Source organism: Schistocerca nitens, chromosome 12 (genome assembly GCF_023898315.1).
Source record: "Schistocerca nitens isolate TAMUIC-IGC-003100 chromosome 12, iqSchNite1.1, whole genome shotgun sequence".
Lineage (NCBI taxonomy): Eukaryota > Metazoa > Arthropoda > Insecta > Orthoptera > Acrididae > Schistocerca > Schistocerca nitens.
Window position 1 is genome coordinate 10,723,959 of NC_064625.1, and position 16,330 is coordinate 10,740,288.

Below are 16,330 nucleotides of genomic sequence, written 5' to 3' on the forward strand. Positions count from 1 at the left end.
CACCAACATCACGCGCAGTCACCGCCATCGGAAACAACGAAACAGGAAACGTAATACGAAATCACGCAGCCTACAATATTCAGCGTGGTGTGAAAAGTCATGGGATACCTGCTAATATCGTGTCGGACCCCTTTTGTCCCGCGATAGTGCAGCAACTCGACGAGGCATCGACTCAACAAGTGGTTGGAAACCTGCTGAGCCATGCTGTCTCTATAGCCGTCCATAATTGCGAAGGTATAGCCGGTGCATGATCTTGTGTACGAACTGACCTCTCGATTATATTCCATAAAAAAATGTTCGATGAGATTCATGTTGGGCGATATCATTGCCCTGATGAGAATTTTGTTCAAACGAATCGCAAGCTACAGTGGTCCGGTGACATGGCGCATTGTTATCCATAAAAGTTCCATCTTTGTTTGGGAAAATAAAGTCCATGAATGGCTGCGAATTACCTGAAATTTGGAATTTGTGGTAAGTTCCTATGGGATCAACTGCTGAGGTCATGGGTCTCTAGTCTTACACAGTACTTAATGTAACTCACGCTAAGGACAACACACACACCCATGTCCGAGGGAGGACTCGAACCTCCAATAGGGGAAGCCGCGCCAAGCGTGGCAAGGCTGCAAATGGTCTCCAAGCAACCGAATGTAATGATTTCCAGTCAAAGAACGGTTCATTTGGACCAAAGGATCCAGTCACTTCCATATACACACAGCCCGCAACATTGTGGAGCTACCAGCAGCTTACGTAGTGCCTTGTTGACAACTTTGGTGCATAGCTTTCTGCGATCTGCGCCACACTCGAACAGTACAGTCAGCTCTTACCAACTGAAATGAGGGCTGATGTGAGCAGGCCACGGTTTTCCAGTCGTCTAGGGTCGAGCCGATATCGTCACGAGCCCAAGAGCGTCGCAACAGACGATGTCGTGCCGGCCGCGGTGGCCGTGCGGTTCTAGGCACTTCAGTCCGGAACCGAGCGACCGCTACGGTCGCAGGTTCGAATCCTGCCTCGGGCATGGATGTGTGTGATGTCCTTAGGTTAAGTAGGTTTAAGTAGTTCTAAGTTCTAGGGAATTGATGACCTGAGTAGTTAAGTCCCATAGTGCTCAGAGCCATTTGAACCAGACGATGTCGTGCCGTTAGCAAAAGCGTCAGTCGTCCAAATTTCGTCCATGGGTGAGAGCTAATACCTGAAATTTGCTGTTATAGGCACACACATAGAATGTAGTCGAAATAAGTCGGGTGATGCTGAGGGAATTAGATTAGGAAATGAGACACTTAAAGCAGTAAAGGAGTTTTGCTATTTGGGCAGCAAAATAACTGATGATGATCGAAGTAGAGAGGATATAAAATGTAGAATGGCAATGGCAAGGAAAGCGTTTCTGAAGAACAAAAATTTGTTAACATCGAGTATAGATTTAAATGTCAGGAAGTCGTTTCTGAAAGTATTTGTATGGAGTGTAGCCATGTATGGAAGTGAAACATGGACGATAAATAGTTTGGACAAGAAGAGAATAGAAGCTTTCGAAATGTGGTGCTACAGAAGAATGCTGAAGATTAGATGGGTAGATCATATAACTAATGAGGAGATATCGAATACGATTGGGGAAAAGAGAAGTTTGTGGCACAACTTGACTAGAAGAAGGGATCGGTTGGTAGGACATGTTCTGAGGCATCAAGGGATCGCCAATTTAGTGTTGGAGGGCAGCGTGGAGGGTAAAAACCGTAGAGGGAGACCAAGAGATGAATACACTAAGCAGATTCAGAAGGATGTAGGCTGCAGTAGGTACTGGGAGATGAAGCAGCTTGCACAGGATAGAGTAGCATGGAGAGCTGCATCGAACCAGTCTCAGGACTGAAGACCACAACAACAACAGGCACACACCTGACACTTTCGATAGCGAAATATTGAATTCCCTAACGATTTCCTAAGTGAAATGTCGCATGCGTCTATCTCCAACTACAACTCCGAATTAAAAGTCCGTTAATTGCCGCCGTGCGGCCATAATGACTTCGGACACTTTTCACGTGAATGGTTCGAATGGCTCTAAGCACTATGGGACTTAACTTCTGAGGTCATCAGTCCCCTACAACTTAGAACTACTTAAACCTAACTAACCTAAGGACATCACATACATCCGTGCCCGAGGCAGGATCCGAACCTGCGACCGTAGCGGTCGCGCGGTTCCAGACTGTAGCGCCGAGAACCGCTCGGCCACTCCGGCCGGCTTTCACGTGATCCCATGAATATAAATGACTGCTCCGCCATTGCACTGCCCTTATATACCTTGTGTCTGCGATACCACCTTCATCTGTATATGTTCGTATCGCTACCCTTTGACTTTTGTCACCTCAGTGTACAAGCCTGTGACGTCACGTACACTACAGTTCCCTGCGCCCGCCATGTCCTTGCACCTGACACCGATCTAGTCTGCCGATACGCCAAGTGGACTGTGCAAGCTCCGATTGCAAACGTATTTGGATAACATCTTCTGGGTTTACAAGACGCGTCAGTTGCAAAAAAATTCTCGACCTTTCGACGGCTAGCTCTGCCATCGTCGTCAGGAGTAAAACTACTGCCTGACCCGGCTGGCACTATTTCCCGCTTATACCAGGTCTACCGGTATGAAATGAGTGTTAAGATACAAATGTGTCGATAGGGAATATTTATGGGGAAGGAGCCTTAATTTTTTATTGTTTGGTTGGTATGACATCTGTCAAAGATATTTAGTATACATCAAGTCATGGAACAAACAACATCATATGTTTTCATCGTGTTAACAATGTCAAATATTGTACCAGAAAGCGATGATTTGCGGAAAGCATTAATTTTTTGTTTTCATTTGAAAAAAAGTGCTGCAGAGTCGCATCGAATGCTCGTCGAGGCATATGGTGATCATGCTCTATCACAAGCAACATGCAAAAGATGGTTTCAACGGTTCAGAAACAATGATTTTGGTATAAGAAATGAAGAACGTTGAAGACCACCAAAAAAGTTGGAAGACGCCGAATTGGATGAAGAAAATGGCAGCAATGCTAAATGTTGCACAACAAACAATTTCTGACCGTTTGAAAGCTATGGCAAAGATCTAAAAGTGTGGAAAATGGGTGGCACATGATTTGAATGAAAGAAGATGGAAAAACGAAAACGCGACTGCTACGGTCGCAGGTTCGAATCCTGCCTCGGGCATGGATGTGTGTCTGTCCTTAGGTTAGTTAGGTTTAAGTAGTTCTAAGTTCTAGGGGACTGATGACCACAGTAGTTAAGTCCCATAGTGCTCAGAGCCATTTGAACCATTTGAAAAACGAAAAACCATTTGTCAAATTTTTCTTCAAAGACATGAGAGAAAATCAATTTTGCATCGAATCGTTACTGGCGATTAAAAATGGATTTATTTTAAGAATCCTAAACGGGAAAAATCATGGGTTAATCCGGGAGAACCATCAACATCGACAGCAAAACCAGATCGATTCGGCAAGAAGACAATGCTCTGTGTTTGGTCGAATCAGAAAGGTGTGGTGTATCATGAGCTTCTAAAATCCGGTAAAACTGTGAATACTAATCGCTATAGACAACGAATGATCAATTTGAACTATGCATTGATCGAAAAAAGACCAGAATGGGCCAAAAGACGTGGCAAAGTAATTTTTTTACACGACAGTGCATCTGCACACAAAGCAAAACTTGTTCAGGATACAATCAAAACACTTGGCTGGGAGCTGCTACCCCACCCGCCGTATTCACCAGACTTGGCCCCTTCCGACTACCATTTGTTTTGACCAATGGGACACGCATTGGCTGAGGAACACTTCGATTGCTTCGAAGAAGTCCAACATTGGGTGTCTGATTGCTTTGCTTCAAAAGACGAACATTTCTGTTGCCGTGGTGTCCACAAATTGCCAGAAAGGTGGTAAAATGTATACAAAGCAATGGTCAGTACTTTGAATAAAATTTATTTACTTTTCAATTCAAAATTAGTGTTTCATTTTCACAAAAAAACGCTCATTTCATACCGGTACACCTGGCATACCTACAATTACGACCGCTAGCACCAATCGGAGGAGGACTGAAAGAGACGTGCGCGGAAGGTGAGAACATTTTATGCAGTCATGCCGCCGCAAAAGACTCCGAGGATACAAAACTGTTCGCTCACACATTGAATTTACCATTACGGTTGCAAAAAGATATAGCGAAGGTCGCTCGTGTGGAGCGGACCCCGCCCGTACCTCTTACCGGGTACTCGTCCGGCGGCAGACCGGTGTTGGCGGCGAACATCCGGCGGAGCACGTCGATGGCCTGGTCGTGCCTGCCGGAGGCCAGCAGGAACTTGGGGCTCTCCGGCAGCAGGAACCACAGGCCCAGGAAGGTGGCGGCGCTGGGCAGCGCGCTGACCACGATGAAGACGCGCCACGAGCGCAGCGTGACCCAGCCGAGGGGCGCCGCCCACGGCTGCGGGATGACGGCCCACGCCAGACCTGCCGACAGCCCCGCCACAGTCACCGCCCCGCTCACTGTGTGGCTCAGAAAGGCTGAGCCAGCCTTAAAAGTGACGTCAGCGACCAATACTACACTGTGTGATCGAAAGCATCCCGACACCCCCAAAAACATACGTTTTTAGTATTAGGTGCGTTGTGCTAGCACCTACTGCCAGGTACTCCGTATCAGCGACCTCAGTAGTCACTATACATCGTGAGAGAGCAGAATGGGGCGCTCCGCGGAACTCATGCACTTCGAACGTGGTTAGGTAATTGCGTGTCATTTGTGTCATGCGTCTGTACGCGAGATTTCCACACTCCTAAACGTCCCTAGGTCCACTGTTTCCGATTTGATAGTGAAGTGGACAAAACACTACCATCTGGTGAGCAAGATGTATGAAACAAGCGGAATACCCTCAGACTTCAAGAAGAATATAATAATTCCAATCCCAAAGAAAGCAGGTGCCATGTGAAAATTACCGAACTATCAGTTTAATAAGCCACAGCTGCAAAATACTAACGCTAATTCTTTACAGACGAATGGAAAAACTAGTAGAAGCCGACCTCGGGAAAGATCAGTTTGGATTCCGTAGAAATGTTAGAACACGTGAGGTAATACTGACCCTACGACTTATCATAGGAAATAGATTAATGAAAGGCAATCCTACATTTCTAGCATTTGTAGACTTAGAGAAAGCTTTTGACAATGTTGAGTGGAATATTCTCTTTCAAATTCTCAAGGTGGCAGGGGTAAAATACAGGGAGCGAAAGGCTATTTACAAGTTGTACAGAAACCAGATGGCAGTTACAAGAGTCTAGCGGTATGAAAGGGAAGCAGTAGTTGGGACGGGAGTGAGACAGGGTTGTAGCCTATCCCCGATGTTATTCAATCTGTATATTCAGCAAGCAGTGAAGGAAACAAAAGAAAAATCCGGAGTAGGTATTAAAATCCATGGAGAAGAAATAAAAACTTTGAAGTGTGCCGATGACATTGTTATTCTGTCACAGATAGCAAAGGATTTGGAAGAGCAGTTGAACGGAATGGATAGTGTCTTGAAAGGAGGATATAAGATGAACATCAACAGAACAAAACCGAGGATAATGGAATGTAGTCGAATTAAGTCGGGTGATGCTGAGGGAATTAGATTAGGAAATGAGACACTTAAAGTAGTAAAGGAGTTTTGCTATTTGGGGAGCAAAATAACTGATGATGGTCGAAGTATAGAGGATATAAAATGTAGACTGGCAACGAAATTTGTTAACATCGAGTATAGGCTTAAGTGTCAGGAAGTCGTTTCTGAAAGTATTTGTATGGAGCGTAGCCATGTATGGAAGTGAAACATTGACGATAAATAGTTTGGATAAGAAGAGGATAGAAACTTTCGAAATGTGGTGCTACAGAAGAATGTTGAAGATTAGATGGGTAGATCACATAACTAATGAGAAGGTATTGAACAGGATTGGGGAGAAGGAGGAGGTATTGAATAGAATTGGGGAGGAGTTTGTGGCACAACTTGACTAGAAGAAGGGATCGGTTGGTAGGACATATTCTGAGACATCAAGGGATCACCAATTTAGTCAAATGTCAAATGGCTCTGAGCACTATGGGACTCAACTGCTGTGGTCATAAGTCCCCTAGAACTTAGAACTACTTAAACCTAACTAACCTAAGGACAGCACACAACACCCAGCCATCACGAGGCAGAGAAAATCCCTGACCCCGCCGGGAATCGAACCCGGGAACCCGGGCGTGGGAAGCGAGAACGCTACCGCACGACCACGAGATGCGGGCACCAATTTAGTATTGGAGGGCAGTGTGGAGGGTAAAAGTCGTAGAGGGAGACCAAGAGATGAATACACTGATTCAAAAGGATGTAGCTTGCAGTAGGTACTGGGAGATGAAGAAGCTCAAATGGCTCTGAGCACTATGGGACTTAACATCTGTGGTCATCAGTCCCCTAGAACTTAGAACTACTTAAAACTAACTAACCTAAGGACATCACACACATCCATGCCCGAGGCAGGATTCGAACCTGCGACCGTAGCGGTCGAGCGGTTCCAGACTGAAGCGCCAGAACCGCACGGCCACACCGGCCGGCCCGATGAAGAAGCCGGCCGCAGTGGCCGCGCGGTTCTGGCGCTGCAGTCTGGAACCGCTCGACCGCTACGGTCGCAGGTTCGAATCCTGCCTCGGGCATGGATGTGTGTGATGTCCTTAGGTTAGTTAGGTTTAACTAGTTCTAAGTTCTAGGGGACTAATGACCTCAGCAGTTGAGTCCCATAGTGCTCAGAGCCATTTGAACCATTTGAACCGATGAAGAAGCTTGCACAGGATAGAGTAGCATGGAGAGCTGCATCAAACCAATTTCAGGACTGAAGACCACAACAACAACAACAACAGTGAAGTGGGTGAAGTGGGAACGTGAAGGGACACGTATAGCACAAAAGCGTTCAGGCCGACCTCGTCTGTTGACTGATGGACACCGCCGACTGTTGAAGAGGGTCGTAATGTGTAATAGGTAGACATCTATCCAGACCATGACACAGGAATTGCAAATTGCATCGGGATTCACTGCAAGTACTATGACAGTTAGGCGGCAGGTGAGAAAACTTGCATTTCATGGTCGAGCGGCTGCTCATAAGCTACACATCACGCCGGTAAATGCAACACGACGCCTTGCTTGGTGTAAGAAGCGTAAACATTGGACGATCGAACAGTTGGAAAACGTTGTGTGGAATGACAAATTACGGTACACAATATGGCGGTGAGATGGCAGGGTGTGGGTATGGCGAATGCCTGGTGAACGTCATCTGCCAGCTTGTGTAGTGCCAACAGTAAAATTCGAAGGCGATGGTGTTATGGTGTGGTAGTGTTTTTCATGCAGGAGGCTTGCAACCCTTGTTGTGATCGCGCTTTGTAGAGCATTTTCAGAAATATGATAAAACTCAGAAATCAAAGAGATTACAGCTTTTGCAAACAGTAATTACGTCGCCATATTTTGCGTTATACTCTTCAAATCAGTAAATGCACTCTCGGAAAAAAATATTGCAGTACCAAAAAGGAGTTTTCCGTCGTACACGTAGGTTTGTTCGTACGTATGAAAGATGATTTTTCTCAGATTTCGAGGCCAGTCGCATAAGATTGGCGCTAGCGGCGCCGCTATGATGGCGCAAATCAGATTTGCTTTGAATGCCACCGTAACGGTGGTGGGCGATAGTTAACTTTGAGACTGGGCCTGAGTTGACGTTAGTCAAGTATGCCTTTAAGGCGACAAAGAAGCCGTTATCAGCACGTCACTGATTTTGAACGAGATCGTGTAACGGGGCTACGAGCAGCTGGATGTTCCTGCTGCGATACTGCAGAAAGACTTGGCAGGAATGTAGCCACTGTACGTGACTGCTGGCAGCGGTGGTCACGGGAATGTACGGTCGCAAGAAGACCGGGCTCCGGATGGCCACGTGGCACTACCGAGAGGGAAGACCGTCGTGTTCGGCACACAACTCTCGCGCATCGCACTGCATCTGCAGCAGCAGTCGGCACCACAGTGACATAACGAACCGTTACAAATCGGTTACTCAAGGACAGCTCCGATCCAGACGCCCTGTAGCGTGCATTCCACTGATCCCAAACCACCGATATTTGCGACTTCAGCGGTGTCAAGCGAGAGTTCATTGGAGGGCAGGATGGATCTGTGGTTCTGCCTCGGTGTCAGTAACGGCCGTTGATACGGCGCGCGCCGCTATCCTGTGATCTTGTTTAGAGCGCGCGCTATAATCGATTATAGCTCGCTGTTCTGGTGCGGGTGGCGCTCCGGTGGTGATTTGCTATGACGTCGCTGGCGTGTGTTTGTGGTGGCCGGCGGAAAGCGAAAGGGTAGTCGGTTTTCCGGGTACTGCACGGAACGTGAAGTTCGCTCTGCCTGACCTACTGGTGACTAGCGCTAAGGTTGTTGTGCCTCGCAATATGAGCAGAGTGGTCTGGGGCGGAGGCGACTCGCCGCTGTGCTGGCCGTGCGGTGGTGATTGATTGGAGTCGGCGCACTTGTTCTGCCTGCCTGTCTGATGAGGAGGTCCGGTGGGGTCCTGTGATACTCTGGCCCGGAGACAACTAGGTGCTGAATTTTTGAGTCCTCTGCCAGGTTAGGGTCTGGGCTCGGTTGGCTCGCCAGATATTCCACTGGAAATTCCAGCAACGGTTTCTGAACTTCATTCTGATGTGAGACGCAGTTGTTGGAAGTTTTTGCTGTGTGTGTGTGTGGGGGGGGGGGGGGGGGGGGGCACGTTACGATAGTTGTTGGTACCAATTTATTTGCTCAGCTGGAGTATCTTTTTTGGTTATCCCGCTGAGTGGGTCGATGGCCACCCAGTCTGCTCAGAGTTATTTATGGTGGGGCCTGTTTGTTTCTTTCTGAAACAATTCACGTAGGTGGTTCATGTTACCTGCCCGGAGTTGCGTTCATGTATGGTATATTGGGCATTTTGGCGTTTTGGACAGTATATGCATGCCGGCCCGTGTGGCCCAGCGGTTCTAGGAGCTTCAGTCTGAAACCGCGAGACCGCTACGGTCGCAGGTTCGAATCCTGCCTTGGGCATGGATGTGTGTGTTGTCCTTAGGTTAGTTAGGTTTAAGTAGTTCTAAGTTCTAGGGGACTGATGACCACAGCAGTTGAGTCCCATAATGCTCAGAGCTATTTGAATCATTTGAGTATATGCATAGTGAATTACTACAGCTTGATATATGTGGTCTTCTGAACAACAGGATCTCGTCAATGTGGTTTGTGTAACAGCATTTAGTGGTATGTTCTGTATTTTTATCTCACTCTGTTATTATTAACTTGGTGGAATAGTGGCGTTTGGTGTCGTTAAGGCACTTCTAAGACTGTGGTTTGACTACTCATGTACGCTTGGCTTTTATTGTTTTGTTTTAAGAAGCGAGAATTGTTTATTAAGATTTTTGTATGTTGGCTTCTGGCACTTGTTAAGAGCGCCCGAGTTAATGGCGCCGTGGTTATCATGTGCTGTCGGGATGTTATATTGTTATTTGATTTTTGAATTTTATCTTGTGTTGATATTATATGTCGTGTGTTACAGAACATAACCAAGGTGGGTAAGTGATGGGCAGTTGTGGGAGGCATGTCAGGGAGGTGGAACCGTGCTGGGCCTATAACCCAGAGGTCCGTGGATCAGAACCACGCTCTGCTACCATTGGAATGTGTGTTCTTATAGGAAAACTATCCAAAGGTTTCCCCCAATAACACAGCAACTAGTTGTCTCTGCGCCAGAGTATCACAGGACCCCACCGGACTTCCACATCAGACAGGCAGGCAGAACAAGTACGCCGACTCCAATCAATCACCACCGCACGGCCAGCACAGCGGCGAGTCGCCTCCGCCCCAGACCACTCTGCTCATATTGCGAGGCACAACAACCTTAGCGCTAGTCACCAGTAGGTCAGGCAGAGCGAACTTCACGTTCCGTGCAACACCCGGAAAACCGACTACCCTTTCGCTTTCCGCCGGCCAACGTAAAAACACACGCCAGTGTCGTAATAGTAATAGCAAATCACCACCGGAGCGCCACCCGTACCAGAACAGCGAGCTATAATCGATTATAGCGCGCGCTCTAAACAAGATCACAGGATAGCGGCGCGCGCCGTATTAGCCGTGTGTTGATTAGGACAAGGCCAGTTGAGGGTGTGCAACCAACCTGTCTGCCTGCTACACTCACACACTGGGTCTACAGCTGGAGTTATGGTCTGCGATGCGATTTCGCATGAGGGGAGGAACACTCTCGTGGCTATCCACGCACCGTCACCTCAAATTTGTACGTCAGTCTGGTGATTCGACCTGTTGTGCTGCCATTCGTGACCAGCATTCCAAGGGATGATTTCAAAGAGCATAGCGCTCGCCCACATACCGCTGTTGCAACCCTACACGCTTTACAAGATGTCGACGTGTTACGCTGGCCTGCTCGACTACCACATCTGCCTCCAATCGAGCACATACGACACATCATCGGACGACAACTTCAGCGTCATCCGCAACCAGCATTAACTGTGCGCTGACCGACCAAGTGCACCAGGGGTGGAACTATGTTCCATAAACTGACATCTGGAACCTGTGCAACACAATCATGCACGTTTGGCTGCTTACATTCAACGTACTGCTGGTTAAACCGGTTAGGAATGTACCAGCGTTTAATATTTGCAATGGCTTATCTCGTGCTTACATTAACCTCTGATCTTACAGTGTTAATCACTTAAACGGGGCCGGCCGCGGTGGTCTAGCGGTTCTGGCGCTGCAGTCCGGAACCGCGGGACTGCTACGGTCGCAGGTTCGAATCCTGCCTCCGGCATGGGTGTGTGTGATGTCCTTAGGTTAGTTAGGTTTCAGTAGTTCTAAGTTCTAGGGGACTTATGACCTAAGATGTTGAGTCCCATAGTGCTCAGAGCCATTTGAACCATTTTTTTGAACTTAAACGGGTTACCTAGTTTACTCTGCATTTTGTTTTGGTGCTGCGGTTTTTTTCGTCATTGTACCGTATACTGCACACATTCTGAAGTAGCCTATCTTATTCTTCAACGTGCAAAATGTGGTTCGGTCTTGAAAGCGTAACAGAGTGAGTTACTTTCGCATATTAGAGTGGACATAGAAACAGGAGATGTAGATAGATAGAAGAAGAAATGCACAGAGTGTTTCCGCAAGAGCGTGCAAAAATTTAAGATGGAAGTAGAGGATGTTCCTCTGAACAATGTAAGCTAGGGAACCTCGCGTCGGATTAGCCGAGCGGTCTAGGGCGTTACAATCATGGACTGTGCGGCTGGTCTCGACGGAGGTTCGAGTTCTCCCTCGGGCATGGGTGTGTGTGTTTGTCCTTAGGATAATTTAGGTTAACTAGTGTGTCAGCTTAGGGACTGATGACCTCACCAGTTAAGTCCCCTAAGATTTCACACACATTTGAACATTTTTTTGAACCTCGCGTCGGAGAAGACAGATTAAGGAGATAATAGGAATAAAATCACACTGCTGTATACTTTTTTATTTACATTAATTACCATCACTGACACAATGAACGTTCTATTTGTACTGATCTTACAAAGTGTGCTGAAACTTACGGCCATCAACCTCAACGCAAACATGACATCGGTCAACAAGATTCTGACTCATCCTGACACATATCCCTGATGTGTTTCGATCACATCATAGGCACCTACAATTCTGGCAAGTAATTCCATCTCCTTATCCACTGGGGTTCCATACACAAGTGACCCATAGGAAATAATCAATGGGGTTTTAGCTCAGGTGACCTCGCGGGTCATGGTGTAGTGCCTCCCCTTTCAATCCAGCGACCTTGAAATAGTGCACCGGTACTGCTCCGTCGTACTGTACTGTACATCTCTCAATAGCACTGAATAATGAACGGGTGTGTAGTTGATTCATAGCACCTTCTGTCATGGCACAACGTAAATACGACACAACAGAGCCACGTTATGGACAAATAAAGTAAACAAAGTGTGCATCATGTCTTCCTGGTAATCAGGCTCGTCCTCCTTGTTTCCTTTCAGGAAATAAAAACGTGTCTGCAAATAAACAGCACAGTACGCGTAAAATTGTACGCATGTTAGTTGTAAATAAACTGGGAAAGAGTAATGCTGGACAGAGCGGTAGACAAGTTTAATGCATATCTCCGTAAGCTGGCTTCTCCGACCCAGGTTTCCTGTCTCAAATTGTTCAGTGGAGCATTCTCCTGTTACATTTTTGCCCGCTCTTACGGAAACGCCCTGCAGAAGAAGGATGGACAGATAGAAACTACAGTTTTAGCTTACCGTCACTCGTGATTGATATCAGTTCTTTGTGAAGAAAACTCACACTCGTCTGAACAGTGGTATATCGGCTCTGGTTGTAGCCGGTGTCGGTACTGACCTGGATGTACTAGAAGTGCGGCGGCGATGAAGAGGCAGACGTAGATCATGCTCTGGGCTCGCGTCTTGTCCGAGTGGAATTCCCCCAGGTAGGCGTACGTCACCGCCGACGGCCCGCAGATCCTGGGGGGAAAAGCAAACGTGCGAATCCAGCGTACACACACGGCTGGTAGCGAGGTAGTAGCCTGTTAGGCTGGCACTTAACGCGTGGCCACGAAAGTGAAAGTAAAACAAGTTTTCTCCTCTGTTTTATATGTAACAACCGAGTATTAATAATTTATCTCATTTCTATGTCACATAACAACAGGTCTCTACTGCATATTACCTTCTTTGCTGTTGATGTGACAAATGGCTAGACATGTAGAGAAATAAATTCCAAAAATATCTACATATAACTTTGACACGAAATAAGGCGATGATTGCCGATTACACTTTAAAAATGTTAAAATAGTTTTGAAACAAGAATAACTGCAGTTCACAGGACGACTTTTAACTTCCCGGAAGATTTTAAAATCCACAGAAGATTTGTAGTTTTCAAGAATGACTTGGTTTCCAATAATATTTAAGGCTCGCAAAAGATGTTTTAGCACTTCAGAACCTTCTCACAGCTTCAAAAACAAGCTCCTGAAGATCATAAGAGAAAGCAACAGTCTCTATCAAAAACTCACAATAGGGGAGAACTACCACACACAAAAAGCAATAATACAGGGAAAGAAATCAGCGCCATAACAAAGACCAACGATGAACAAGTGAGCAACGACAATAACATGACACCTCTCACTGAGTGTGTTGTCAGAAGTGTCTGTGCAGATCACATTTCGCCACATTTTGTGTAATTGCATGTGAGGTGAAGTAGTGAGCGGAAATTTGTGATAAACTGAGTGAAAGCAATGCACTAAACAGCAGCTGATTGAGACACCAACCAGGGACACGAAACAGGACGGAAAATGTAAGTACAGAAACGTACATAACCTCTACCCCCGAAATAGCTCTCAAAAAATACGAATAATTTTCTACATGGCTAGTTTGCAGATGACATGGTGTCAAAAAATCGACGAAAACGAGCACTAAAATCGATGTATAATAATACGGTTCAGTTAGCGATGTAATTTTAAGGTACGTGTCCAAACAAAACGAAGAAAATTACAAATATTGTATTTCTTAGGCCTACAGCAGCTAAATTATTACAAATGTGATATTGTGCTTTACAGTAACAAAAAGTCTGACCCACATAAGATGACACATTCGTGTCGAAACATGTCTGGGTAAATATAAAAAATAAACTAATTGTGCTTGCATCAGGCTGATTTCCAAAACGACCCAGAAGTAATTCTTTTCATCTTCCCAGACAAGTCCCAGCTGTGCGTCTCGTTGGTGGTATCAGTGCGTGGAGGTTCAGAAGAGAACAGTTGCTCCTAGACTGACTTTGTCATTTTCGTACAGTTCTGTCGTTGTATGGTGTGACGTTGAGTACTGAACACGATCGTGTCGGGTTCGCATGGCTGGTAGTTCGGGGAGCAGCCGTTAGATTTAAGGCTGTGTCGAATCTTCAAGGACTCGAGGGCGTTGTTCTCCAACAAGAGACTCCACGATCCTGTTTTACACGCAGTCTCTTGACCAGCACCGATACAGAGAGTGTTGTGAGTAGAATGGCTGTGGGCAAGTTGGGACACTTCCACCGGCCACGAACCTTGTCACCATCATATGCGGTCATTAACACTGAACATATGTCAGAGGAGTCGGCATAAGCCACGCTTCCTGTCTAGGACGGCATCATCGTCATGAGTCAAGACATGAGCTGCTTTCGATGAGGCTACGGTGGCGGAAATTTAAAATGAATGCATGGTATTGTAAACTGGTGCTATGTTCAAAAGTATACTGAGTGCACTATCCGAAAATTACCTCGAGCAATTAAACAAAGAACCGACTCGTGGAGATAACATCTTGGACTCACTGACAACAAACAGACCCGAACTTTTCGACTCTGTAAGCGCAGAACAGGGAATCAGTGATCATAACGCCGTTGTAGCATCCCTGAATATGGAAGTAAATAGCAATATAAAAAAAGGGTGGAAGGTTTATCTGTTTAGCAAGAGTAATAGGAGGCAGATTTCAGACTACTTAACAGATCGAAACGAAAATTTCTGTTCCGACACTGACAATGTTGAGTGTTTTGTAAAAGTTTTAGACAGGTACGTGCCGAGTAAAACGGTGAGGGACGGGAAAAACCCACCGTGGTTCAACAAAAAAGTTAGGAAACTACTGTTTAAACGCAGCCAAAACCTCTCAGACAAACAGAAGCTAAACGATATCAAAGTTAGCGTAAGGAGGGCTATGCGTGAAGCGTTCAGTGAATTCGAAAGTAAAATTCTATGTACCGACTTGACAGAAAATCCTAGGAAGTTATGGTCTTACGTTAAATCAGTAAGTGGCTCGAAACAGCATATCCAGACACTCCGGGATGATGATGGCATTGAAACAGAGGATGACACGCTTAAAGCTGAAATACTAAACACCTTTTTCCAAAGCTGTTTCACAGAGGAAGACTGAACTGCAGCTCCTTCTCTAAATCCTCGCACAAACGAAAAAATGGCTGACGTCGAAATAAGTGTCCAAGGAATAGAAAAGCAACTGGAATCACTCAACAGAGGAGAGTCCACTGGACCTGACGGGATACCAATTCGATTCTACACAGAGTACGCGAAAGGACTTGCCCCCTTCTAACAGCCGTGTACCGCATGTCTCTAGAGGAACGGAAGGTTCCAAATCAAATGATTGGAAAAGAGCACAGGTAGTTCCAGTTTTCAAGAAGGGTCGTCGAGCAGATGCGCAAAACTATAGGCCTATATCTCTGACATCGATCTGTTGTAGAATTTTAGAACATGTTTTTTGCTCGCGTATCATGTCATTTCTGGAAACCCAGAATCTACTATGTAGGAATCAACAGGGATTCCAGAAACAGCGATCGTGTGAGACCCAACTCGCTTTATTTGTTCATGAGACCCAGGAAATATTACATACAGGCTCCCAGGTAAATGCCATTTTCCTTGACTTCCGGAAGGCGTTCGGTACAGTTCCGCACTGTCGCCTGATAAACAAAGTAAGAGCCTACGGAATATCAGACCAGCTGTGTGGCTGGATTGAAGAGTCCTTAGCGAACAGAACACAGCATGTTGTTATCAATGGAGAGACGTCTACAGACGTTAAAGTAACCTCTGGCGTGCCACAGGGGAGTGTTATGGGACCATTGCTTTTCACAGTATATATAAATGACCTAGTAGATAGTGTCGGAAGTTCCATGCGGCTTTTCGCGGATGATGCTGTAGTATACAGAGAAGTTGCATCGTTAGAAAATTGTAGCGAAATGCAGGAAGATCTGGAGTGGATAGGCACTTGGTGCAGGGAGTGGCAACTGACCCTTAGCATATACAAATGTAGTGTATTGCGAATACATAGAAAGAAGGATCCTTTATTGTATGATTATATGATAGCGGAACAAACACTGGTAGCAGTTACTTCTGTAAAATATCTGGGAGTATGCGTGCGGAACGATTTGAAGTGGAATGATCATATAAAATTAATTGTTGGTAAGGCGGGTACCAGGTTGAGATTCATTGGGAGAGTGCTTAGAAAATGTAGTCCAGCAACAAAGGAGGTGGCTTACAAAACACTCGTTCGACCTATACTTGAGTATTGCTCATCAGTGTGGGATCCGTACCAGATCGGGTTGACGGAGGAGATAGAGAAGATCCAAAGAAGAGCGGCGCGTTTCGTCACAGGGTTATTTGGTAACCGTGATAGCGTTACGGAGATGTTTAATAAACTCAAGTGGCAGACTCTGCAAGAGAGGCGCTCTGCATCGCAGTGTAGCTTGCTCGCCAGGTTTCGAGAGGGTGCGTTTCTGGATGAGGTATCGAGTATATTGCTTCCCCCT

The 16,330-nt window shown here is 46.1% G+C and overlaps 1 protein-coding gene across 1 annotated transcript in view; it reads right to left on the bottom strand.

The window, feature by feature from the left end:
- LOC126215137 (synaptic vesicle glycoprotein 2A-like) overlaps window positions 1–16,330 on the bottom strand; it is an 81,607-nt gene that overhangs the window by 34,905 nt on the left and 30,372 nt on the right. Inside the window, exons 5-6 of the mRNA XM_049941800.1 lie at window positions 12,398–12,519; window positions 4,234–4,475 (exon numbers count right to left, since the gene is read on the bottom strand). Of these exons, the coding sequence (XP_049797757.1) occupies window positions 4,234–4,475; window positions 12,398–12,519 (364 nt within the window). The remainder of the gene's footprint in view (window positions 1–4,233; window positions 4,476–12,397; window positions 12,520–16,330) is intronic.